The 24,050-nt window shown below is 37.3% G+C and overlaps 4 protein-coding genes across 13 annotated transcripts; 2 read left to right on the top strand and 2 right to left on the bottom strand.

The window, feature by feature from the left end:
* The first annotated feature begins 4,079 nt into the window (after positions 1–4,079).
* Positions 4,080–6,457, top strand: LOC125196683 (F-box/kelch-repeat protein At1g30090). The gene is made up of 2 exons (XM_048095295.1): positions 4,080–4,234; positions 4,597–6,457. The coding sequence occupies exon 2, from the start codon at positions 5,050–5,052 to the stop codon at positions 6,265–6,267; it is 1,218 nt and encodes a 405-aa protein (XP_047951252.1). The 5' UTR covers positions 4,080–4,234; positions 4,597–5,049; the 3' UTR covers positions 6,268–6,457.
* An 828-nt stretch (positions 6,458–7,285) lies between these two features.
* LOC125196681 (cullin-4-like) lies at positions 7,286–14,276 on the bottom strand. 9 transcript variants are annotated; one of them, XR_007171923.1, is made up of 19 exons: positions 13,805–14,275; positions 12,513–12,628; positions 12,098–12,444; positions 11,750–11,930; positions 11,473–11,595; positions 11,095–11,382; positions 10,473–10,598; positions 10,262–10,363; positions 10,115–10,168; positions 9,842–9,948; positions 9,700–9,760; positions 9,475–9,606; positions 9,246–9,383; positions 9,094–9,174; positions 8,914–8,994; positions 8,739–8,819; positions 8,051–8,180; positions 7,923–7,967; positions 7,286–7,833 (listed from the first exon to the last, which is right to left on the bottom strand). XR_007171923.1 is itself a non-coding variant. In XM_048095294.1 (18 exons), exons 1-17 carry the CDS (start codon positions 14,130–14,132, stop codon positions 8,067–8,069), a joined length of 2,460 nt encoding a protein of 819 aa, XP_047951251.1. In that variant the 5' UTR covers positions 14,133–14,276; the 3' UTR covers positions 7,286–7,779; positions 8,051–8,066. The 9 variants fall into 9 exon arrangements, 3 of the variants coding, with proteins under 3 accessions (XP_047951251.1, XP_047951250.1, XP_047951249.1); XR_007171922.1 differs by having other exon boundaries at positions 7,286–7,817; XR_007171921.1 differs by having other exon boundaries at positions 7,286–7,779.
* Positions 14,277–16,553: 2,277 nt separating this feature from the next.
* Positions 16,554–18,027, top strand: LOC125195737 (glucan endo-1,3-beta-glucosidase 11-like). Its single transcript, XM_048093927.1, has 2 exons — positions 16,554–16,723; positions 16,903–18,027. Exons 1-2 carry the CDS (start codon positions 16,660–16,662, stop codon positions 17,898–17,900), a joined length of 1,062 nt encoding a protein of 353 aa, XP_047949884.1. The 5' UTR covers positions 16,554–16,659; the 3' UTR covers positions 17,901–18,027.
* A 129-nt stretch (positions 18,028–18,156) lies between these two features.
* On the bottom strand, positions 18,157–23,061 carry LOC125195736 (katanin p60 ATPase-containing subunit A-like 2). 2 transcript variants are annotated; one of them, XM_048093925.1, is made up of 11 exons: positions 22,778–23,061; positions 21,840–22,016; positions 21,708–21,763; positions 21,455–21,520; positions 21,251–21,358; positions 21,112–21,178; positions 20,905–20,989; positions 20,266–20,426; positions 19,339–19,440; positions 18,904–19,126; positions 18,157–18,525 (listed from the first exon to the last, which is right to left on the bottom strand). In XM_048093925.1, the coding sequence occupies exons 1-11, from the start codon at positions 22,814–22,816 to the stop codon at positions 18,392–18,394; spliced, it is 1,218 nt and encodes a 405-aa protein (XP_047949882.1). In that variant the 5' UTR covers positions 22,817–23,061; the 3' UTR covers positions 18,157–18,391. The 2 variants fall into 2 exon arrangements, with proteins under 2 accessions (XP_047949882.1, XP_047949883.1); XM_048093926.1 differs by having other exon boundaries at positions 21,840–21,989.
* Between the last annotated feature and the right edge of the window lie 989 nt (positions 23,062–24,050).

Genomic DNA, 24,050 nt, shown 5'->3' with positions numbered 1-24,050 from the left:
CGGGCACCCGTTACCCGACGGAATCGGGTAACGGGTTGGGGTCAGGTATAATTATATTTGATTTTGCGGGTATCGGGTATCCCGATACCCGACCGGGTAATCCCGATAGTCCCGAAAATACCCGATATGTATATTAATATTTTATAATTTTTAATTTTAATAGTTACTGACTGTGCTGGCTTAAATATGTCATATTGTAATTTTTTATTAGTAATATATTATAAAACATATTTTTTAAGTTTTTAACTTTTAATTAGGGTTAAGATCACAAATCGGGTTTCCGTCTTTTCTCTTCTCTACAATTCAACTCCTTGTCTCCTTCCACCCGCCTCCTCTTTCCACCCGCATCTGCAGCCGCTGATTCAATCAGGTAAGGTAACTATGAGTTTTTTTTCTTCAGCAATTTTGCTCGACTCTCTCTTATTTGAAAATTAGAAGTGATGCCTACTTGGCTTCAATTCATTATATGAATTTGTCATATTTGCGGACTTGCGGAGTATTTCAAGTGAGACTATTACATTCAGCAAGTAGTATTTTTAAAACAATCATCTAAAATATACAAATAATATTTTAAAAAAGAAGATTTAATAAAAAAAATTAATGTTTCAGGTCGGGTACCCGCGGTGTCGGGTGCGGGATACCTGACTCGGGTATCGGGTAATACCCGACTAACTGCGGGGCGGGTATCGGGACTAACTTTTGGGCCAAAATCGGGTGCGGGTACCCGCTGGTACCCGTTTCGACACCCCTAATTATATACATAATCATCGTAAATATTATATACAAAAGTGTAAGTAAAGTAGTAAATATTTAGATTTCAAAAATATTTAAAATGTTTATATTGTTACATAGAGAATAAGAGGCATGGATCACAAATTATAAGTACTTTAGGACAAAATACATTAACACAAGATTAAAAATGATTTTAACTAAAGAATAAATATAACAACATAATATATGCAAATTAGTAAAAGTTTAGATTTCATAAAGTATGTACAGGTATTATTTAAGAAGAAATATGAGTTGATAAAATAAAAAAATAAAGAATGAAAAAATATGTTCTTGTTGAGGGTTAAATCCTAAACCTCTTAGTTAAAAATCTAACAACCAAACCATTGGACTACTACATTTTATATGACATTTATTGAAAACAAATAGATTTCTATACTCCACGCAACCAACCCCCCCCCCAAAAAAAAGATCCGCCGATGTTCAAGTTCCTTCTTGAGGCGCAGTATCGTACCCTTTGGGGTGAGAGCAGAGCATCCGTGGGGTCGGTGGAGATCCAAAGCTCGATTCCGGCTATGCTCATGGGCGGATGGTGGGGTTGGTCGACCCCTCCGACCCCACCTAAATCCGTTCTTGGTTGAGACTATCGACTTTAGATTATTATAAATATTTAGAAAAGTTTGATTTTTTAAATAAAAATTGGCAAGTATTTTAATATATTTCCTCAAAAAATTTAGCAGTCTGACTGACCTCTCTATATAGTTACTATTTCTTAATATTCTTTTAGCCATATTTTGTTCCCTCATTTCTGCTCGGTATTGAGTAAGACTAGCCATGAAGTTGATGTTCCCTTCAGAGATTTGTGTTCTATATATGGTGTAAATCTGCTAAACAAGCCACCCCAAGAAGCTTCGCATCAAACCTCTCCGAAAAATTTGATGTCCAACAAAGATGAATTTAGATAAAATCCAAACCTCGCGTTGTTTGTCCTGTATTTACTTGTGGCTTTCATCCAAAACACGAGCTTGAACCTCCCATTTTCATTGGATGAGAGGCATCATAATTCCTCGGGCTTCTTGCGGGCCGAGTTTAATTTAGCAAACTTTGAGAAAAATCAAATGTGTATCAAAAATTGGAATAATTGATAAACAAGGCTCTTTTCTGGGCTAATTGATGGTATCAAACCAGCCCATAGGAATAATTGTTAGAAGATTAAGGTCGATTCAAATGAATCGACATGTGAAAGATGGCGCAAACAATTTACAAGGGTAGTACAATTTTCTATCCATTAATAAGCATAATTAGGATCTCTTTATGTAAATCCTTTTGTTTTTTAAGGTGCATTTAGAACTTTATTTACACCTTTGAATTAGTAAGCAAGGTTTGAATTATTATACTATTAAACTTTAACTAGCTATAATTTAGATATGAGACTATTTTTATGGATGTAAGGACTATTATAGGTGTGTCATGTTTTTTTTGGTATTCGCATATAAGTGAAATACTTTTTTAACAAAAATATTACATATTTATTCTTTGCGGTACACAAACAGGATTATTTTAGTGGACAAATGGATTATAAGAAATTGAACTAGATACAATCGCAGAGAAAAACTCGATCTAGTATCTAGTTCAATTAGAGCATCTTCAAAGGGGTCAGGTATATAAAAAAAATGGTATATCTTCTATTTATCTTTTCAAAAAGAAAAATATATCATTAAAAAGTACTTTATCCATCTCAATCAAGATGTTCATATTCTTGAGTAGCACGAGATTTTAGAAAGACTTGCTAAAGCACTTCCAATGGTGCCGGCTAAAAGTCGGCGATTTTTCCTCCCGTTTTATCGCCAACCGGCGAAAAATCGCCGGATTATCGCCGACCACTGTGGGCGATAATTCGGCGATAAATATATATATATATTTTTTTTTTTAATTTCCCCCCTATAAATACACACCTTCTCTTCATTCTCTCCCCATCCTCATCCCTTTTCTCTCTTCATTCTCTCCTCATCCTCATCCTCATCCCTTTTCTCTCTTCATTTATTTTCTCTCTCTCCATCTATATTTAATGAATTCTGAATCGTCTTCTCATTCTCGGTCCGACGAGGAGATATACAAAAATAAAACAATTAAATTAGTGATGATGTAAAAATGAAATGTTGAGTTAGGGAGAAATAAGGGAGAAACCATTGGAGCAGTTGGCTAAAAACTGGGGATAAATTATGGTGCTGATGTGGCGCTGATGTGGCAGAAGTTAGGGAGAAATAAGGGAGGTTTTAGGGAAACTGTTGGGAATGCTTAAGTAGAATAAGTAGCGAGAAAAAATGTACTCCCTCCGTCCGGCATTAGGAGTCCCGGTTGACCCTTTTCATCCGTCCGGCATTAGGAGTCTCGGTTAGATATTTCTATAAAAAGTGAAATAAAATATTATAAAATAAAACACTAAAAAACACAAGTAAAAACACATCTAAAGAATAAAGCAAATAATAATGCAAATGGGTCTCACATTCCATTATCTCACACACTCCAATTATTACACACTCAAACATTTCTTAAAACCTGCACCCAACTCAACCGGGACTCTTAATGCCGGACGGAGGGAGTAGTTGAATATTTTAATGACGAGAAAGGAGAAGGAGATTTATTTCCACATATAGAAAATGAACATTTTAAATGGGTTAAACTAAAAAGTCAATGTGTACATCTTGAATGGGCTGGGCGGATGGAGTAACACATTCCAAAGATAAAAATGTATTATATATATAAAGGTAAATTATTTTCTAAAATAAAAAGATAGTACAAGATGCATTTCAAAATATACAGGTATAATACCTTCTCAAATACATTCCCCTTGAAAAATGATTTTTTATGAAAAGAAAGTAAATATAATAGTTATAGAAATTTTAGCTTTCCATTAATAGAGAGACAAAGATACTTCTTCAAAATGAAAAAAATGATATAATACATTCTCAAATATATTTTCCCTTAAATAATAATTCTTGTGAAAAAAAAGACAAATATGATAATTATATTTTTTATCCCCTTGAAGATTCTCCTATAAATATCCATAAACTTTTAAACCTTCGTAAAAACCATGTACTCTAAACAAACAAGTCCACAAAATCCGGCTGAATTCAAAATGTGAAAACGAAGAAGCCAAACACATTGATACAAACGTCGCTTTAACGCGCCGAAATCGCGCGCGTTGGAATCATGAAATCAAAAATGGCGTTTGCCGCATATAATCTTCTTTAATCTAAGTTATTTAATCAATTAATTGATTAATTAATTTTGTAGTTAAGTCGCATAATTTAATTGAAGCTGGACCATTAGATCTTGCACGAATGAAGATGTCATTCTTTTAATACACTCAACCATGATAAATACCAAACAGTTTTCCCAGCTGAAAACGCCAAAAATCTCCATAAAAAAGTAATCTTTCCGAGTAAATCATTCGCTGCCGTGAAATCTGCATCAAACTGCTTGTTTGATCAACAAGCAATCCGTGAGTTTGATTTTCCCTTTTTCCATTTGGGCCCTTTGAATTTTTTTATTTTAATTTTTGTTGTTACTGTTTGTTTGCCCTAATAATGAAGTTCCTTTCTTGAGCTACTTTTTGCTTTGCCCGTGCCTTATATGTTTATTTTATACTTTATCTTATTTTGGCTTTTGACATCTGAACTATTGAAATCTTGCACTTTTTGGTTTGTGGGTTTCTTGAATTTAGAGCTGATGATACTGTGTTGGATGTGAATTGGGAGTTTTGTTAATTTTTTCTAGTATTTTGTATGCTGTTATTGTGAATCTTGAATTGTTCAGTTTTTGTTTATGATGTTTGTTGCTTTCTTATTCATTTTTCTTTCTCAGCTGCGTGTAAAGATTTTTGTGATTCTTGGATGCTGAAAAGTTTGTAGCTTTGATGATGTGAAGTGGAGATGTGAAGGAGTGGCTGAGGTTTTGGTGAATAAATTGAATCAGTTTTGTTTTATTTGTTTGAGGCAAATGAGGTTGGATTGGAGAGTTTGATGATGCTTGCTTGGTATCGTGAATCAGAATTGTGGGAGAACATAGAGGTGGAGAAATTGAGATTTAACTGCCATTTGATGCTGTCGTGGTGGTTGTTTCCCGACAATTTTGAACATTTGTAGTGTGAGGGAAGAAGTGTTCCTCAAGCATTAGGTTGTGTATAGTGATTGATTTTGGTGTAGCGTTATTGTCGTTGTCGTTGCTCCATGATAATTTAGAGTGTTTGTAAAATATACTGTGACAAAAAAAAGTATGCTTGAGCATTAGGTTCTGTATAGTGATATTCAGGAAAAAATGCAAAGAGTTCGAGTTTCATCACATCAGTCTCCGGTGCATAAGCTGGGGGATTCGCAGATGACTTTGTCTCCGAAGTTTAAGTTAGCTGCAACATGTTCTGCCTTGCTTGACCCTGCACTACAGTTCGAGCTATCTATGAGGGGGGAGCCTTTGATTCCCGGACTTCCTGATGATATTGCTCTGCAGTGCCTCCTTCGGTTGCCGGTCGATAAGCACACAGCTTGCAAGACTGTGTCCAGGCGTTGGTACTCTTTGTTTGGAAGCAAAGAACAATTTTTCACCCTGAGGAAGGAGCTTGGGTTTCACGATCCATGGCTTTTTGTATTTGCTTATCACAAATGTACCGGGAAGATCGAGTGGAAGGTTCTAGACCTCACCCACTTGTCGTGGCACACAATCCCGGCTATGCCTTGCAAGGACAAGGTGTGCCCGCAGGGTTTCCGGTGCGTTTCCATCCCACACGAGGGGGCTCTCTTTGTTTGCGGGGGAGTAGTTTCCGACGTTGACTGTCCGCTTAATTTAGTGTTGAAGTACGAAGCGCGTAGGAACCGTTGGACGGTCATGAAGCAGATGATCACAGCCAGGTCGTTTTTCGCGAGCGGGGTTATCGATGGTATGATATATGTTGCCGGAGGTAATAGCACGGACTTGTTTGAGCTTAATTCGGCCGAGGTATTGGATCCTGAGAAAGGCATGTGGCGGCCCGTTGCTGGCATGGGGACAATGATGTCCTCGTACGACGCGGCAGTTCTAAACGGGAAGCTTCTCGTGACAGAAGGCTGGTTTTGGCCCTTCTATGTCGTCCCTAGAGGTCAAATATACGACCCATCAACTGATAATTGGGAGGATATGGCTGCTGGGCTCCGGGAGGGATGGACAGGATCAAGTGTTGTGATGCACAGTCGCTTGTTTGTAGTGACGGAGCATGAACGGACGAAATTGAAGGTGTATGACTCAGGGGATGATACTTGGGATATTGTAGAGGGTCCGGCTTTACCTGAGCAGATATGCAAGCCATTCCGTGTCAGCAGTTGGGAGTCTAAGATTTATGTCGTTGGACGGAATCTCCATGTGGCCATTGGCCATATTGTGAAGCTTGGTCCGAGTGCTACATGTGAAAAGAAATGTAGATTTTCTGTTCAGTGGCAAATGGTGGACGCTCCTGGAACCCTCTTTGACCTAACGCCGTCAAGTGCACAGGTTCTATTTGCTTAGAAGGTGTTTGTTTTTCATTTTTCGCTTTATGTTCTTGTTTTGTCATGTTCGTGCTGCTGCATGAATAACTATAAGAGGGCCTATGAATTAGAGGGAATTGCTTTGTATGGATTGCTTTTGTTATATAAATATATACATCATATATATGTGTAAAGGTTATGTATATCTATACTTGTTTACTTTTGCCTTATATCAATTTCATGATAATGTATCTTTAGAAACTCTCCATGCATATTCTTGTTCATATGCTACTATTTGTAATCGAGGTTTCGAATTCGTAATTTCAGTTCGGGAGAGTCTTGTATAAGACGGTCTCCAGAGCATTAGCAAGATTACAAATATGCCCTTGAATCCGGATATGGATCTTGGCCCATTACACAAGCTTCTGTGAGAGTTTTGCATGAATGTTTGGCTATTGCTGGTATCAACATTCTTGATTGTTGTTGCTATTTCATGCTTCTCATTAACAACATAAACTAAAACTTTTCTAATGATAAATGACTCATTTTTCTTTGTTATTTCTCTTCCGTTGCAATTCTTTCGCTTTCTTTATGACCCATGTTGGTTTCTCTGCATCTTCGTTTTGCTGGAACGATGATGAATGGCCTTTTGCTTCTTTTCATCAGTCTGACATAGATGTACAGAGGTTTACAACAAGTAGAATCCGTTGCTGGACAAAGGACTCATTTTTCTTTGCTTTCTTTATGACCTCTGATCGTTTTTCTGCATCTTCCTTATGCTGAAACGATGATGAATCAATTATCATGATGGGCTTTTGCTTCTTTTATCAGTCTGGTGTAGATATAGAGATGATTAAAAAAAGCAAAATCTGTTGTTTAGATTATTTAATCTTTGTTTTTGTATTTCCACCCAGAAAGATTGTTTTCTGGCTTGTGTTGTTTTTGCTCTTTGGGACCTAGAAATGGCGGCTATCTCCTTCCATTCTCTCTCTATTCACCTCCAAAATGACGATGTTTTGGATGTCAAATGTAACAGTAAAAACAACAGCGCTCAACGGTGGAGAAATTCGAGCATACACATTGTTTAGACGTTTCAAAAGTGATGGGGAATATGTCATGTTTGATCTGAACTAGGGTTGTTATTATCAAATTTTGCTATTCTATCACACTTGATCTCATGAAATTATGAATTTCAATCCCACTATACTTTATTCCTAAGATAAAAATAAATGAAAAGATCGATAGTTGAAGGAGATCTTGCAGTAACTGTACTGTAATCCATATACTCAAAGCATGCACCTTTTGATTTCTTTGGTCCTCTTAGCTTCTGCCATATGAATTTATAAAGTGGAACTGAATTCTCTGACGCAACGTTCATGAAATGGGGGTCGGGCAACAAGTGGTATCAGAGCAAGCTCTGTTCAGCCCGTGTTTGTGGAAGAGGTTCCCAATGGGTTGATGTGAATGTACCCCACAGAAACGGCATTAGGGGAGTGTAAACAGTACAAGAGCGGAGTTTTTATACAGTACAGCCCCGACGAGAGGTGGGTTGCTGCGCAGAGCCACAAATTTTATAAATGCATGCTGAAACTGGACATAGAAGAGACTGAGGAAAATGATAAATCTATTTTAATGATAATATTCATTCATCTTGGACGGAGCTTTAAGACAACCTTTTTAAGGAAATATACTTACATTGAGCATAACAAAAAAAGGGAGGAGAGAAAGACAGCTGAGTTCCTGTACAAAGGTTTCTTTGATAGATGAGCTTCTAACACGTTGATCAGACCATGTCGTTTATACAAGGAAAAATGATGATTTACCTTGTGGTGACTTTTTTCAAGCAAGGTAGTTGTATATTTGTGGGTTGTTTTTGTCACGTTCCAGGTACTCTCGATCAATGAGGCTCTCGATCCTCTTCTTCAGGTCACCCGGTTTTATTGGAAACTTCAGCTGTATCATCAACAAAAGATGACATGTCAATACTATGTAGTGTACTTCCCTTTTATGCTGGGAGAGCAAAACAAAAACCCAAACCAGGAAACCAAATCACAACTTTCAATTTGGTTAGATTTGATTTGGAATTTAGAGGTTCAAAGTTTATTTGTAACCCAAACAAATACGCCCTTGTTCGGTTTTATGGCCAGGAAATTTGGGTGGAACCAAATACACTGGAATTAAATGCAACTTTTTTTTATTTATTTCACAGTTCGACTAGCACAATAGTAAAATAAATTTATAGTTGTTGCAAAGATTAGTACTCAACATTTTAAAAACTAGGTTAAGTGTCACTTGTAACTGACCGAACCAAACCTAACAGAACATTTTCGTTATGGGTTTGGTTTGGTTCGGTTCCAGTTCAGACTCCTCTCAAACAAAATGTCAGTTTTCCTACTGCCATTTTCCGGGCTTGGGTCAGTTTGGACATGAACCGCCCGAATGGTCTGCCCCAGCAATAATTAGACACAGCATTAAGTCAGTATATATGTAGAGTTTGAGCATTTTCTTTACCTGCTGAAAGAGTTCGGTGATCAGTAAGGTGTGGCTCAGCACTTTTCTCGTCTTCATTATACGAACGATAGCAGCATCGACCTGTACGATCATGAATAGTTAAGTGCAAACAAAATTAGTGCCCAAAACAAGATGATCTCCACAAGAAAAACAGATTAGATCTCTTTGACCAGACCTGATATTGACGATCTTGGAAAACCCTTTCCGTTGTGCTAGTGTTCTCCTCAACTGTTTCCTTCATCTGGATTGCATTTACCTGCTTACAGACTCAGTCAGCGATGCGATCTGCTAAACTAAATAAGACTGATATTCGCAAGAGATCATTTTGCCGATGAGGAAAGAAACAAATCCCAACCTTTATACGATACAGTGGAGCAGTAAATTGATCGTTGAAGACAAAGGAATCGTCATCATCCACATCTTTGCCTTTAGGAATCTGCAAGAGCAGTTTTATTACTCTACGAGAAATATTTTTGAACAGTCAAGAAGAAAAGAACGAAAACTCACTTTTTGGAGGACGCGAACCTTCCCACATGCAAGGGACTGCAAAGTCCTCCTCAGCTCTTTATCCTCGATACCCGTAGATTCTTTTATATCTTGAAAGCAAAGATTTTGTGCATCATTGAACAGCATCAATACAACAGTCTGTGTCACAGAACACACGTGATATTATACGTTAAAGGCAAAGAGGAGAAACTTATATAGCGGCTATAATTGTAATAATTACAAAACAAACCTGAAACAGAGAAACTGCGAGTTCCTTTTTACCCTTCGGGAAATCTGCTTTAAGAACACAATGACCTAACGAGTTTTGCCACATCAATCGCCTCCCACTATGCTTGCTCAAGTAAAACTCCTTGAAAATATCCTGAAGAAAAAAATTGGCACAAAAAAGGAGATGGTTATTCTACGGAGCAGTGGTATTTTTTTAATGTTGAATTGAATCAAAAAGGTAACTAACCTGGTAAACATTGAGCTCATGTGGGAGCCTGACATCCATGGGTGGATATGTCGGCCAGTACCTGCAGGAAAAAAAAATTCCTTAACAAGTGAATATTATGCAAGGTTGATGTATATAGGGGAGGAACAAAATAGAGACTTACCCAGTTGTTAGGACATGAACACTCATCTCGATCCCGGACGGGAGTTTTGTCCGAGCTTGAGATGATTGCTTGAATGATTCGTTAATCTCTTTAGACAATTCGATGTCCTGAATTGTGGAAAAAGTAATTCAAACATATCGCCTGGAGTGTTATCACTATTTGGAAATAGCATCAAGAAACCAAAACTAATACGCATTTCAATATTTAACATACAGAAATTCTGGTTGTAAACACATTAGCCATTGAGCTTATAAACCCAAAACTAATACGCACCTTGAACATTCCTTCGAGTTTGTTAGTAAATTGACTGCCGCACTCAGTTTTCAACTGCAATAAAGTATCACAATAATTTACTTGCCCGGTAATAAAAATAAAATAAATTGGTGGGAGTTGGGGAATATACTGAAAGGATAAGCTTACCTTAGTAATCATAGACTTCTCTGCATCAATAGAAGCACTTTTACTCAACAAGAGCCTTTTAGCAAGATCTTTCTTGTAGAAAGCTTCAAAAACATCCTTGCCCTAAGCAAGGAGTAGGAAATACAACTTAGCAACATAAATTTGTTTATTTTGATTTTTGAAGTAAAAGAACAATGACAGAATGCAGATCATAATTAAAGATTGCATCTACCTGTATATATCTGAACAAGACTAACACTTTATCAAGTGTACCCTCCAATTCCTCTTCTGAGGTACCCTTGTTTCCAGCACGAAGCTTTTCGTCAACAAACTTTGCGATAAGCTCAGCAGGCCGATTCTGGGAGAGAGCATATTATCAGGCAGTTACTAAGATAAATTGATCGGATCAGTAAGACACAATTGAATGGCTATGGATGTTCAGCTTCCAATCCAATGTAAAACCAAAATATATTATATCCTAAATCCTAATGCATGAAGTGATGAAACAAACCGCAGGTGATTCACACTCAGCACATTGCTACTGTAGCTTTAAATTTATCATTCCATTTCATGACCCAAACAGAAATATTAACAATAAGACCAATGTCAACAACTTGAGCTAGGTACTTTATCGATAAGAGTACAGTTGCAGCCCCCCTTACTCAACTGGAAAACTGTTTAGGTGTAAGTGGTGGGTCCCATTGAAATGGTGTTATAGAGTTGAAGAAAGTTAAGGTGGGAACCATCATATGCAATAAGTGAAAATGAAATGAAACTCACATGATTTTATTATTTGGTTGAAATGAATATGAAAGCAAGATACAATAATTTTTATATATTTTTCCTGGTCATACCTGCCGGATATTAATGAGATGCTCAAATGCATCCTTGATGGTGTTGCTAAATGCTTCATTTTTGGAAAAGCTTTCTTCCCATATTCTATCAAGATTAGCTTTAAATTCCAATAAGCTCGATACCATATCTCTGTCCTTCTCCTCATCCATGACAATACTCTGACCAGTTATTCGGATGTATTGATTCAGGGATTGCCTTAATGATTCGAGGGCGTCAACTCTAGAGAAGAGAAGATACATCCTCTGAAGGTCTTCAATACGCTTCGCATCCATAAGTATCATGAAACCCTGCAAAGAAGATCGGAATTACTAGGCCATTCATGCATAAGCACTAGGAAGAAAGTGAGTATTGATTGTAATTGTATCCACAACAGCCACCTTGTCGAGAATGGCAGTTACATGACGCACGAGCAGCTGCCTTTCTGCAGTTGCTACGAGTGGCTTTCTTGTACTTGAGTCCAGGTAAATTAGACATCTTTCATTTTCTTCTTGCAATCTCATCTGGAAAAACATAAATAGCCAAATAAGTTGCTAACAATGCTCAGGAAGACAACACGAAATACCAAAAGATGCAAGCCTTGAACTCAACAAAGGATGCAAGACTAAATGTGCGATGAACGACATAAGGAATATAAAGTGCAGCATGAATTCGTACCTCTACGTGCTTTAAATAATCTGGAACATCTGCTTGCTGCATGTATTTGACACCTTCGGCTGCATAAAACTCAGATGTACCTTCAAGGAATGGCTTCTCGAAGCTTTCTGGATAAATACCCAATGCAGTAAACATCTTCAATAGATGATTAAGGAGAGTTCTATCAACTGCTTCGCCTAATCTTCACGAACAAACAAACATGTTGGTGTTAAAAAAAAATTTGGCGATGGATATAAAAAAGAGACAATTCTAAAAACCATTGAAGAACTCTGCAGTTATAGGAGAAAGCTGTAAGCACGACCATCATTAAACAAAATGTGTGAACAGTTTCAGAAAGCTGCAAAATACCTTTCACTCTCAATCATTTTTAAAAGACCAAATACAGTTTTGCGCTCCACTTCTGAAGCTAGGGAAAGATGTTTGTGAAAAAGCTGCAAGCCCATGTCCCACAATGAGCAAACATTCGATGTTTGCTTCACATATGTTCTATCGAGATATAAAGCTATACCCCGGATCATCAGCATCTGGTCGCAAAAATCCTGCCACCGCTTCTGGACAAGTGATAAGAAAACCACCAGGTCTTCACTTTGGCCAACCAAAGATTGAAGGGAAGCGGATATGTAGCTTTCGCACGCCTTTTCGATCCGTTGATAGAGACTTCCCCCCATTTTGTGAAGGCAAAGGTCATTTACCGCCTTAAGATGATAATTACCCAGTCAGCATTTAATGTACCATAAAGGGGGAAAAGAGAGCATAAGCTTACCTGATAGAGTTTCTCCAGGTCACATGGATTGGGCTGTTTCAAAAATATAGCGCTGATTGCCGACTCAAGTGTTGCCCATGTATTTTCCTCAAAATTAGCCGGTAGCATCGGTTTGGCTGCAGACACAAAAATCAAGAATTAATAAAAACCCAAAAACTAACATAGATTTAGATACAATCTGCTTTCAATTTCCAAACTTTACGATTCCATTTCAACTGTCGGTTATACATGATCACTCATACTACATATTCAAATTACAATTTTAGGGAAGTATGTCCTGATTCACATCCTTCACTTTGTGATCAACTATTTTTTTTTAAGAGGATCAATCACTTTGTGCTCAACTATTCATTACAATATATGTACTTAACATCGAGGTAGCATTCATTAATAGATGTGCGTGAAATGAACATCCCAAAATTATATAATCAGTGGTAATAAATCATCCCACCTTACGAATACAGCTTCAATTTATGCCTTGCCAAGATAGCATGCATTTCAAACATCAATTCTTTAGACGAGAAACATATATGAGTGCACTCAATAAGCCTAATTCAAGCAAATAATTTACATCATATTAGTAAAATAAAAAAAGTCAGCATTTAGTAAAAAGGTCAAATGCCATCCCTGGTGAACTCTAATGAATAATTTATCTTATTATTACAACTGACTGCCCTTTGTCTATCTCAGCTGCTTGCATCTTGTTAACTCATATTTCACATTTCTCTAATCAAACTTCACAATAATTGTTGAATTCCTATCCTATTGCTTACATGTCAGTTACTTCAAAAACATTACAAGATAAAACAATCAGAAATTTCAGCCCAATATAAGTATTTAAAAAGGATACATACTCCAGCTACTAAATTAAGATCATAAACGCCAAAAACCTAAGAAGAAATCTGGACACTAATCTATAACTCATAAATTTCATTTTTCAAGAGTGCATTTCAGTAAGACTGGACACTAAAGAGATAAAGAAAAAAACACTCAATTCATTTCTTAAGCTAAAAAAAATCCCAGATCTCCCCACAATACAAACACATTACAATCGGACCAGAAATGCTTCAAAAAAATTAACTGATTCACCCCAAAAAAGCCAATTCGATCCCGATCAGGTAAACACATAAAAACCCTAAAATCCCAAAACAAGCATAAGCTATAAAAATCGGGATACCAAACTCCAAATCTCTCACTAAATTCATCCGACTCGACACACATTAGACAATTTCACAATCAGCAGCATCGAAATCCCCAAAGAAAATCCACCCCGAATTGAATAAAAATAAAACCTTTATTGAGCTTAATTACGAGCTTCTTCGTTGGCTGCGGGAGGGTGGCTTTCTTCCGCGACAAATTAGAGGTGACGCCGCCGGCGGAAGCGGCGCCAGTGCGGCCGAAGGCGCTGGAGGGGGAGGAGGCCTCGAGCGCCGAGTCGGCGGGATCGTCCTCGATCATCGGGGAGAGGGCGGGGGAGTCGGAGAAGTGGACGTGGGGAGTATTGTGCGACTTGGCCTTCTTCATCGCGGAGAGAATTGGAGCTGCGGCGGCGGAGGAATAAGGGGAGGAGGAGCGCTTGCTGGGGTTGGAGGTGGAGGTAGAGGAGGTGGGGTGAGACATAAGAGAAAGAGTGATGAATCTATCAAGGGAAGCTCGAGCTCTTCCTCATTATAGGAGCGAAGAAGGTCTTTTTTTGGTTGTGTGTTTTGATTTTTGCACTGAATTGAAATCGAGAATTTTGAAGAAGATGAGATTGAATTTTAGGGGAAATAATACTGTGTTTATTTATTTATTTTTTTCTATACTGTAATTAATTGGCGAGTAATTCTTGAGGGAGAGGGGATTTTTTTTCTTTTATTTTTCTGGTTTGGATATTTTAGTGAATTTATATTTTGGGGTTTTTGGGTTTGCCATTTTGTGTTTTTTAGGTAAGTGGGGATTTTGTGGTTATGGGCTTTAGGGTGGAATCGTGGAATATTGAGTTTATTAAAAAAGTTACCATTTCTATTCTCTACTCATAAAAATTAGTTTTGTTTTTTCAATGTTTTGTGTCTATTAAATTATTAATACATCTACTTTATTTACAATTCATATTCAACTACTAATCACGTAGGATTTTTAGTTAATATATCTACTTATTTCAACTAAATTTCTCCTTTTTCATATATTATTAATTACGCTGTAAATATAGTACTTCCTCACTATGATTATTTCTATAGGTTTGGTCCACAGATTTGAATTGGGGCGAGAATTGTACGTTAGTTTATTTTTTTTACATGAAAATTAAGAAAAAAATGTTTATTGTATTGAGTAGAGATATAACAAAATATTGTACGGTAAGAAACAATACAATAGAATGTGTGTGTTAGTTATTATTACAAGAGTAAAGGCCAAAATTGGTCCTAAATATATGGTCATTTTACGTTTTTGGTCCTAAACATTATCTTTTGGAATTTTTATTCCTGAACATATGAAAATTTGATCATTTTGGTCCTCCGTCAACATTTCCGTTAAAAACTAACGGTTTACGGGATTAATCCCGATTTTGACAAAATTAAACTTTTAATTCTAATTTTTTACTCCCTAATTAATTTTTTAATTAAAACCATTTAAAATAATTCCCTCATTAATTCCTCCCGAGGAGAACAAATCGCCGTCCAACATTTCAGACTCCACTGCGTGGAACTGAAGACGACGCGGGGCATCGAAGGTTGTCGCGCGGCCTCCACTGCGACTCCAAGACGCACGCACAGCAGCCCCACCGAGAGAAACCGATCGACAGCGGCTATGAAGGCGGCGACGAGGTGCGACGGTGATGATGGGCTTGGCGAAAATCAGCGTCAGGCGTAGAAACGTGTCGCGCGAAGGGAGTACATGCAGCCGCGAGGACCGGCTGTTTCACCGAGGAGCAGTCGGCTTCGCTGGCCGAGCAGGGTGGGGCATCGAAGGCGGCAGCAACAAAACAGTCACGCAGGAGACGGGGAAACGATGGAGAGGTGATGGTGGCGCTGCCTTGTTGAGAGAATGCCGGTGGCACTCGGCAAAGGAGGAAGAGCAACGGCGCAACGGGGAAATTAGGAATGATTTTGCCCAGGAGAGAGAAATGGGAATGGTTGAGGCGCTGCTGCTCCTTCACTAAATTACGAATTTCAGATTTGGAAATGAAGATGTGAAATGGAGAGAGAGAGAGACCGATGGGCGATTAGCCAGAGGAGAACAGAGGATTGAGGCGCCGCTTTTATATTGGATATTAAATATTAATTTTAAATAAATATTTACTAATTTTAATTAGGGAATTAATCAGGGAATAAAAAATTAGAATTAAAAGTTTAATTTGGTCAAATTCGGGATTAATCAAGTTTTTAACGGAAATGTTGCCGGAGGACCAAAATGATCAAATTTCCATATATTCAGGACCAAAAAATCCAAAAGATAATGTTTATGACCAAAAACGTAAAATGACCATATGTTCAGGACCAAATTTAGTCTTTACTTTTATTATAAAATAAAAACGACTCAATTACAGTACAATCACAAACTGGAAATACGGCTTGACTATTGTGGAACGAATGTAATATAATATCATTGCAGCTTATGAAGAAATTGTATAGGTGATCCCAGTTGTTACCAAACTAGGTGCTAGTTCAATTAGATAAAATTGAAAAGTAGGTAGTAATAAAAAAAATTGATGGTGCATAAAATACTAGGTACTACAGTTGCCAAACTCCCTCCCGAATATACATTTTGTATTATGCAAGCTAACTAAATCTTATATAGTAACAAAGCAAAAATTCTATTTGGCTCATCTAAATGACAATGGTGTTTATACTTTATACCATAAAACAATAAATTCATCAATATTTAATGTTGGACATATATATATTCTATCATAAAAAAAGCAATAATTGAAGCATCTGAGCTGAGTACCAAAGCCAAGAAACAAATACTGTGTCATTAATTTAAATCAAAAGGCAAACAAGCAAAGAAAGGAATTAGCCGACATACAATCTATGCATACACACATATATGTATATGGTATATATATCCCCTTGCGTATGTACATTTGATTAATTCCAGCATAACTTTTTCTTCATAAACATTTCTTGGTGTCTTGATTTTTGATAGAAATCAAGAACACCTCCCTCTCATGGGAGGTCTTGTTAGCATGATTACCATGATAAAAACTCTTGCATTTGTTTTAACTTTATCAGGTACTCTCTCTCCATGCATAGTGACTCAAAGAGAAATTTCATAATTTTGATTGTTGCTTATGGCTTCAATCCATATATATTCAATTATTCATTATGAATTTGTTTCAAATTGACCATGTAGATATGGAAATTTGAAACGAAATGATTTTGTATTGATTTCTCCATTACATTACATACAGGTTTAAGAGAAGTCAAATCCTTTGGCATCAACTATGGGCAGGTCGGGAATAATTTGCCGCCACCGGAAAGAGTTATCGATCTCCTCCACTCTCTCAGGCTAACAAAAACCCGAATCTACGACACCAACCCGCAAATTCTAGGAGCGTTTGCCAACTCCAGCATTGAAATAGTCGTGATGGTCGAAAACGAAATGTTATCGACTTTAGCGGATCCAAACCAAGCTATTCAGTGGGTCATGACCCGGATCAAACCCTATGTTCCGGCTACGAGGATCACTGGCATCGCTGTTGGTAATGAGCTCTTCACCGGTGGTGACACCACTCTCATATCATACCTTGTGCCGGCCATGGTTAGCATCCATGCAGCCTTGGTCCGGGTTGGGTTGAACAGGTTCATGCATGTCTCATCTCCAAGTTCGCTAGCGGTTCTTCAAGAATCCTACCCGCCATCAGCTGGTGCATTCCGGCCCGAACTGAACCAGATCATGCCCCAACTTTTGCAGTTTTTGGCTGCTACAAAGGCTCCATTTTGGATCAATGCGTACCCGTATTTTGCTTACAACGGCGACCCAAGTAGGATCTCTCTGGACTACACATTGTTCAACCCGAACCCGGGAGTGGTTGATCCATATACAAAGCTACATTATGACAATATGCTGTATGCACAAGTCGATGCGGTGATATTTGCCATGGCAAAGATGGGGTATGGAGGGATTGAGGTCCGGGTTTCAGAAACAGGATGGCCCTCAATCGGAGATCCAAGTGAAGTCGGGGCGACCGTTCATAACGCTGCGATCTACAATGGGAATTTGTTGAGGAGACAATGGAGAGGTGAAGGGACTCCATTGAGACCTAAGACAAGGTTGGAGGTGTACATGTTTGCATTGTTCAATGAGGATATGAAGCCCGGCCCAATATCTGAGAGAAACTTTGGATTGTTGAAGCCCGATGGGACGATGGTTTACAATCTCGGACTATCCGAAGGTATAGCTAATTGATTAACTCTTCATATGAAAATTTATCTAGTCATACCAAAACCATCCTAGCTTCATGAATGGTAAAATTATACACCTTGTTTAGTTATTAGATGTAGCATCAATAAAACATGTATACTACTTTCTTTAATTAGTTTTTCAAAAAGTAGAAGTTCGAACAACAACTAATCAACAACTAAACAGAACAGGGGAACTGAACAGGGGAACTGATATTAAAGAAAATTGATCGGTATCACAATAGCATTACTTCCAACATATCTAGAATGAAATAATTCAATGAAATAACAATGTACTACTAAGCAGCGTAATTTAACCATGTACCACAGTATATATCTGGGATCGACGCGACAATAACATAATCGTGAAATGCTAAAAAAATGCTCACCATTCAACAGGAAACAACAGATGTTATTTAAAGCCCTCAATGTTCATATGATAACACACCACAGCATGTCAAAAAACAAATAACAGGTAAGGAACAGATGTGTGTGCCTTCATTGGAGTATTTGGCTTCCATAGTCTTCGTTGAATTTCTCATAACGATGTGCAAGGAGATGAGCAGAAGGTCTGGTGTTCCTCAATGCCACTTCTATGTCTCCCTGTGTGATTGGCCCAACCTTAGGCATCTCTGCATATGAACGACACTTTTAGCGGTAGCAGAGAAAAATGGAACGAGAAACTAGTTACTACAAATCAAACCAGACTAAGGTGAATCAAATGCTTGAATATTTCTTTATTAAGTGTAACAGAATAAATCTGACTGTTCCATCAATCAGTAATCGCAGATTTTGCAGTTTTCCAGTGTGCTTCATTCAACATAAAAAAAAAAGGTAAAGAAGATGAGATGCAAATTTTCTTTTGTGGGTGGGGGTTAATTGCCTAATGATGCACATATAATGAACTAGACTGACCAGGTATCAAAGAACTCGATACTCGTTGATCACAAGTAACCAGTTCCAAGTGCCTTAATGGCATGTGAATGGGGAAGACATCAGTAAAAACGTACCATCTTCAGGCCCCTGTTCTGCTTGTGTCTCCTCAAGAGATGCCATTAGCCGTCTCAATGGTTGCATAGCAGCTTCCTTACATAAAAGGCGAAGATCTGACCCTGAATAACCATCGGTCTTCTCGACTAATAAATCATAAGAAAGTTCCTCGCCATATTTTGATGGCAGTAATTCTTCAAACATCGCTTGTCTTGCTTCTGGTTCCGGAAGTGGTACCAGGATCTAAACATGAAAACAATGTACAGTTTCCCTATCGTTTAGCAATTCGTTTACATTAAAGCTAATCAACATACAATATAAGTATATCAAGCTATTAATTTGACTTTGTTTTGCAGCTTTCAAGCATCTTTTATTGTTTTCAACAGAATGGAGAAAATAATGAAAGCAATTATAGCAAATTGTAAAGTGAGGCACAAAGCTTTTTAAAAGCACACCCGCTTTTCCAGACGTCTAAGCATTGCTGCATCTAGTTCCCATGGGAGATTGGTTGCAGCCAGAACAAATACAAGTTCATCTGTCTTTGTCAAGCCATCCATCTGCAGTTTACCACAAAAACATTAGTACTTTAGTATCCGTGGAAAATATAGCTGCATTGGCAGAGCATATTAGAGGGTGCCTGGTTAAGATTATAGGCTCCTTAAAATAGCTTTAAGCTGTAAAGGATCATATTTTGCCCAACACTTCGCAAGACTCTATAAGCTTTTAAACGACTAGTAAGCTGTAAAAATAAACTCCAACAACTTATAACCTCCTCAAAACGTGAATTCCTCAACCCCATCTATTTTTTCATAATCTTATAAGCAACAATCAATTTAAAAATAGCCTTGTTATGTCTGTTATTTCCAAATTTTTTTCTCAACACCTTCCAAACTCATCTTACATTTTCTTTTTCTAACTATGATTCTCTCTCTAACTCACAACTTGCTCTCGACTTATAAGCTCGATTATCCAAACACCCTAGCAACTTATAAACTCTTGAGACATTACCTCTTCTATGCTCTTGAAAAATCTTAAGTTGCTGAGCTTATAAGCTCTCTAAAATAAGCTTAGCCAAATTACCTTCTTTATCTAATTTTACCATATGAATCATTATTCATTAGGATGAGACATGTCTAAAAGTACATATGGAAAATATTCACTTAACTTAATGGTGCAGAGTTATCAATTTACAAGGGTTCAAGATTTTGATCTTAATCAGGGGAGTTTATAACAAGTTAACAACAAAACATTAATGTTCACATTCACCCATCCAGAAGATGAATTTTTTGGTTTGTTCCCAAATCAGACAGATATCTTCCTCTTATGGTGTTTGATCCAATTTTTTGTGTTCTGGATTGAACAACTATCCAACAAGTTATCACCTGTATAAGCAGCTCAGTCTTCAGACGCCTGCTTGCTTCATGTTCGCTGCGTCCTTCACCTCGTTGGCTGATAATTGCATCAATTTCGTCCAGGAAAATAGTTGATGGTGCATGATGCCTAGCAAGCTCAAACAATACTTTTACCAGTTTCTCAGAATCACCTGCAATTAGATGCTTTCTATATCATGATATTGATTCATAAGTGGAACACCAAAGACATGTGTGATGCTTGTCTTATGTAAAAAGCCAGCAAATGGTCTTCGATTTTGTAAAACTGAATGACCTACCAAACCAGAGACTAACACATAGTACTACAATTTTGAGAAAATGCTGGAAGATGGCAATGAAGAAGCAAAATTACTGTAACAAGAGAGTAATGACCAAACCACAAAGCTCAATGAAAATTACTTATAGAGAGAGACGTGGAAGTGTATTTTCTATTAGCTAAGAAGGTGGTATAATGTCAACTGAACATCCACCCATAATTACAACTGAGAGTTAAGAGGAAAATAACAAGTAACTAAAGATAATCACAATAATACAATAGCAACAACCCAATGCAGTCGATAACATGGGTATGGTGAGCTAAGTAAATAACATACAAGAATGTCACAAAACTTATAAAACCCAATATCTCACCCCTCCATTTGCTAACAATTGACGATGCGGAAATGTTGAAGAATGTGGTTTTGCACTCAGTTGCCACAGCTTTTGCCAACATAGTCTGGAATTTGATTTAAGATACATATTTACCACTCATAGTTTATCACAAAATAAAGTAATATTATCAATATAAAATAAGACACTAGGCAATGAATGAAGAAATGATTGAAGCAGAGCACAAACCTTTCCCGTTCCAGGGGGGCCAAAAAGAAGAATTCCTTTCCACGGTGTTAGAAGACCAGTAAAGTACCTATAACATGAGTACAGGTTCAATTGAGCTCAAAAAACCGTAAATCATTCCAAAGAAATGAGGAAGATTTACTGTGGATATTTTATAGGCATAACAACGGCTTCTTTCAAAAGCCGTTTTGCATTCTCTAATCCTTTTATTGATTCCCATTTAATATCTGGACTACCACGGATGATATCTCTGCAAATGATAACAAGAGAGTATCCAAAAATCAATGATTAAGACTAATACTGTTATCCTGCAACACAAATGGGAAAATAGCTTATCCCTTATTACCTACATAAACTCTCCGCCAAAGCACGCACTTCTGCTGACTCAAAAGGAGGAAGTAAAGATCTTTGCCTGAAAGTGAAGATTAATTTTTAGAGAATGACTGCATGGTCAAAGTACCTCGTTCGGAAGGAAGAAAGTTGGTTGGTTGTTTGAAATTGGGTGGAATCCTTAGTTTGGAGAAATCCATAATCCTTGCCCATGCTATGCACGTTGTGAACATTTATTAATTTGCAAAAGGGAGGGATAAAGGCCATACGGTTTATCATCTTGTGCTAAAGATGCTCCATTAGATTGTACCACATTCCCGCCATTCTGAATCAAAACTGACGTGTCAAAATATCACAACAAGGACCAAAAAGTTCATTCAGTTCAATCAAAATCATATTACCTGAATCCTGAACTGCTCATAGATAGCCAAGTCAGACGTGTTCTTCACACTGGTACTTCCATTGGTCGTTCCATTTGATTGATCTCCATTAGGCACAATTTGACCATTTGCAGTTGCATCTTTCTGCTCGGACTCCCTCTTCCTCCCAAACTTGGAATCATAAAACAATTTAAATTCCTATATTGTACACCCAACAAATAAATTTTATATAACCATCAGTACTACCCTTTAACCACTCCTACAAATGGAACTCACACAGCAAACACATAAAGTTGGGTCATTAGCATATAATTCTCATTTCTATACAGTATATGCATGTACATATATCAAGGAAGAGCAATAAATATTCATGAACTGAGTCTGGTCATATTGATCCATCAACTACTACCGCACTTCAGAATCACTCCAATGACTATCAAGCAGCCAAGCCACACACACAGATTCACACTCCAAAACAAGTGAAATGTAAATCAGCGGAGCAGCGAAGCTCGTTGTCGTACAACAATCGAAAGCATAGGGTACACTCATTCAGCTCCTGAATGCAGGAATTGAGACAGACAAAGAAAACAACAACAATTCGACGAAAATTCATTTCGAAGACTCGCAGTTGAGTCTGGTTAATTCGATTCACCACGCACTCATGATTCATCAAGTACTTCCGAATAACTCCAGCGACTACAAGCAAACCACACGCATTCACACTCAAAACACAATGAAATGTAAATCAGAGGAGCAACGAAGCTCGTAAGTACAACAATCGAAGCCTAAGGTACACCTACGTTCAGCTCCACCAATACAGAAATTGAAAAAAAATGCGAATGATTCACCGGAGCAATAATTCAAAGCACAAGTCAACGCAAAATTACTAAAACACACAACGTCGCCATCGTAGATGCAGCATTGAGAAAAGCGGAATTGAGAGAGTAAAAAAGAGCTACCTGAAACGACCAGCGCGTAGGCATAGGCTCATCGGCCATTAAAGAGATGTAGATCGATTGCCGATTGGACAATGCTCCGCGGTCGCTGATACCGCCGTCTCTAGCGCATAAACACACACACACACGCACCCAAGCAGATGCGTGTGATTTCTGATCTCCGATCGTCACACTCTATGCAGTGAGAGTGCGGAGATCGAGCATGTGCTTCTCCTTCGCTTTTCAGGCGAATATTAATGAGAGAGAAATTGAAACCATTAATAAAAAAATGAGGAAAATCAGCTCGTGATATTGATGCGGTGAAGAGGTGGAAGAATCTGGAGTGTAATCAGTGAGTGTTTAATTCTTTAATAAAAGATTTTATTGTATTTAAATGGTTAATTAAATGGAAAACTGAGATTTTTTTTCGAATTTAAATAAGTATTGTTGAATATTTATAGTAATATTTTTCATCATAAACTCCTACCGTCTCAAACTACAACATAATCAACAAATATGAGGTCATGATGTTACCTGACATATTTAATAAAGTTGGAAAATAAAATAAATAGGCTACAACAAATGTATTACTGGTTTTACAACAAGGCCCATATTATACAGTTTAGAATTTAGATGGATTAAATGGGCCAATATCTACTTAATTAGGCCTCACTTAGGCCCTGAGAATAGAGCTTTTGCAGCCTTCTTTATCTTGGAAAATTGATGTAAATTATTTCTTCATTTTTTGTTTCTTATTTAAATAGTTTTCTAAATTTATCCACAAAATTTATACTACAAATCAAAGTAGTATAAAATTTATTCTTTAATGCATCGATGAAAAGGTTACACCCACATTGTGTCTCGATTATTTATTGAAAAAATGACATGATATGGTCCTAGCTAATACATTAATATTTGCATATAGCACGAGATCGATCCTCGGATGCTAAACTAGATTTTTTTCTTGAATTACTTTCATCAAAAAGTATTCACCAAATTGCTTTTATGTTGATTCTACGATAACATGATTGGTAACTGTGTGAGATTGCTATAAACATGTCAAGAATTTTCATTTAATTATATTTCGTGTAAGTAGGCGCCATTGGGATGTTGGATTGGTCATTGGTGAATTAGACAAGTTTTACGCTCCCTTTGTTTAAAAAAAAAAAAAAGTCTTCGCTTTCTTTTATTTTTAATTTGTCCCACAAAATGAGTTTACTTCCATTTTTAGTAATATTTTTCTCTTTTATAAAGTGAATCTCATTTTTCACTGGCAAAAATTTGATTACTTTTTCTT

This window comes from Salvia hispanica, chromosome 6, assembly GCF_023119035.1.
Source record: "Salvia hispanica cultivar TCC Black 2014 chromosome 6, UniMelb_Shisp_WGS_1.0, whole genome shotgun sequence".
Lineage (NCBI taxonomy): Eukaryota > Viridiplantae > Streptophyta > Magnoliopsida > Lamiales > Lamiaceae > Salvia > Salvia hispanica.
Note: the sequence above shows the minus strand (reverse complement) of the source record. Positions and strands in the feature narration are given on the sequence as shown.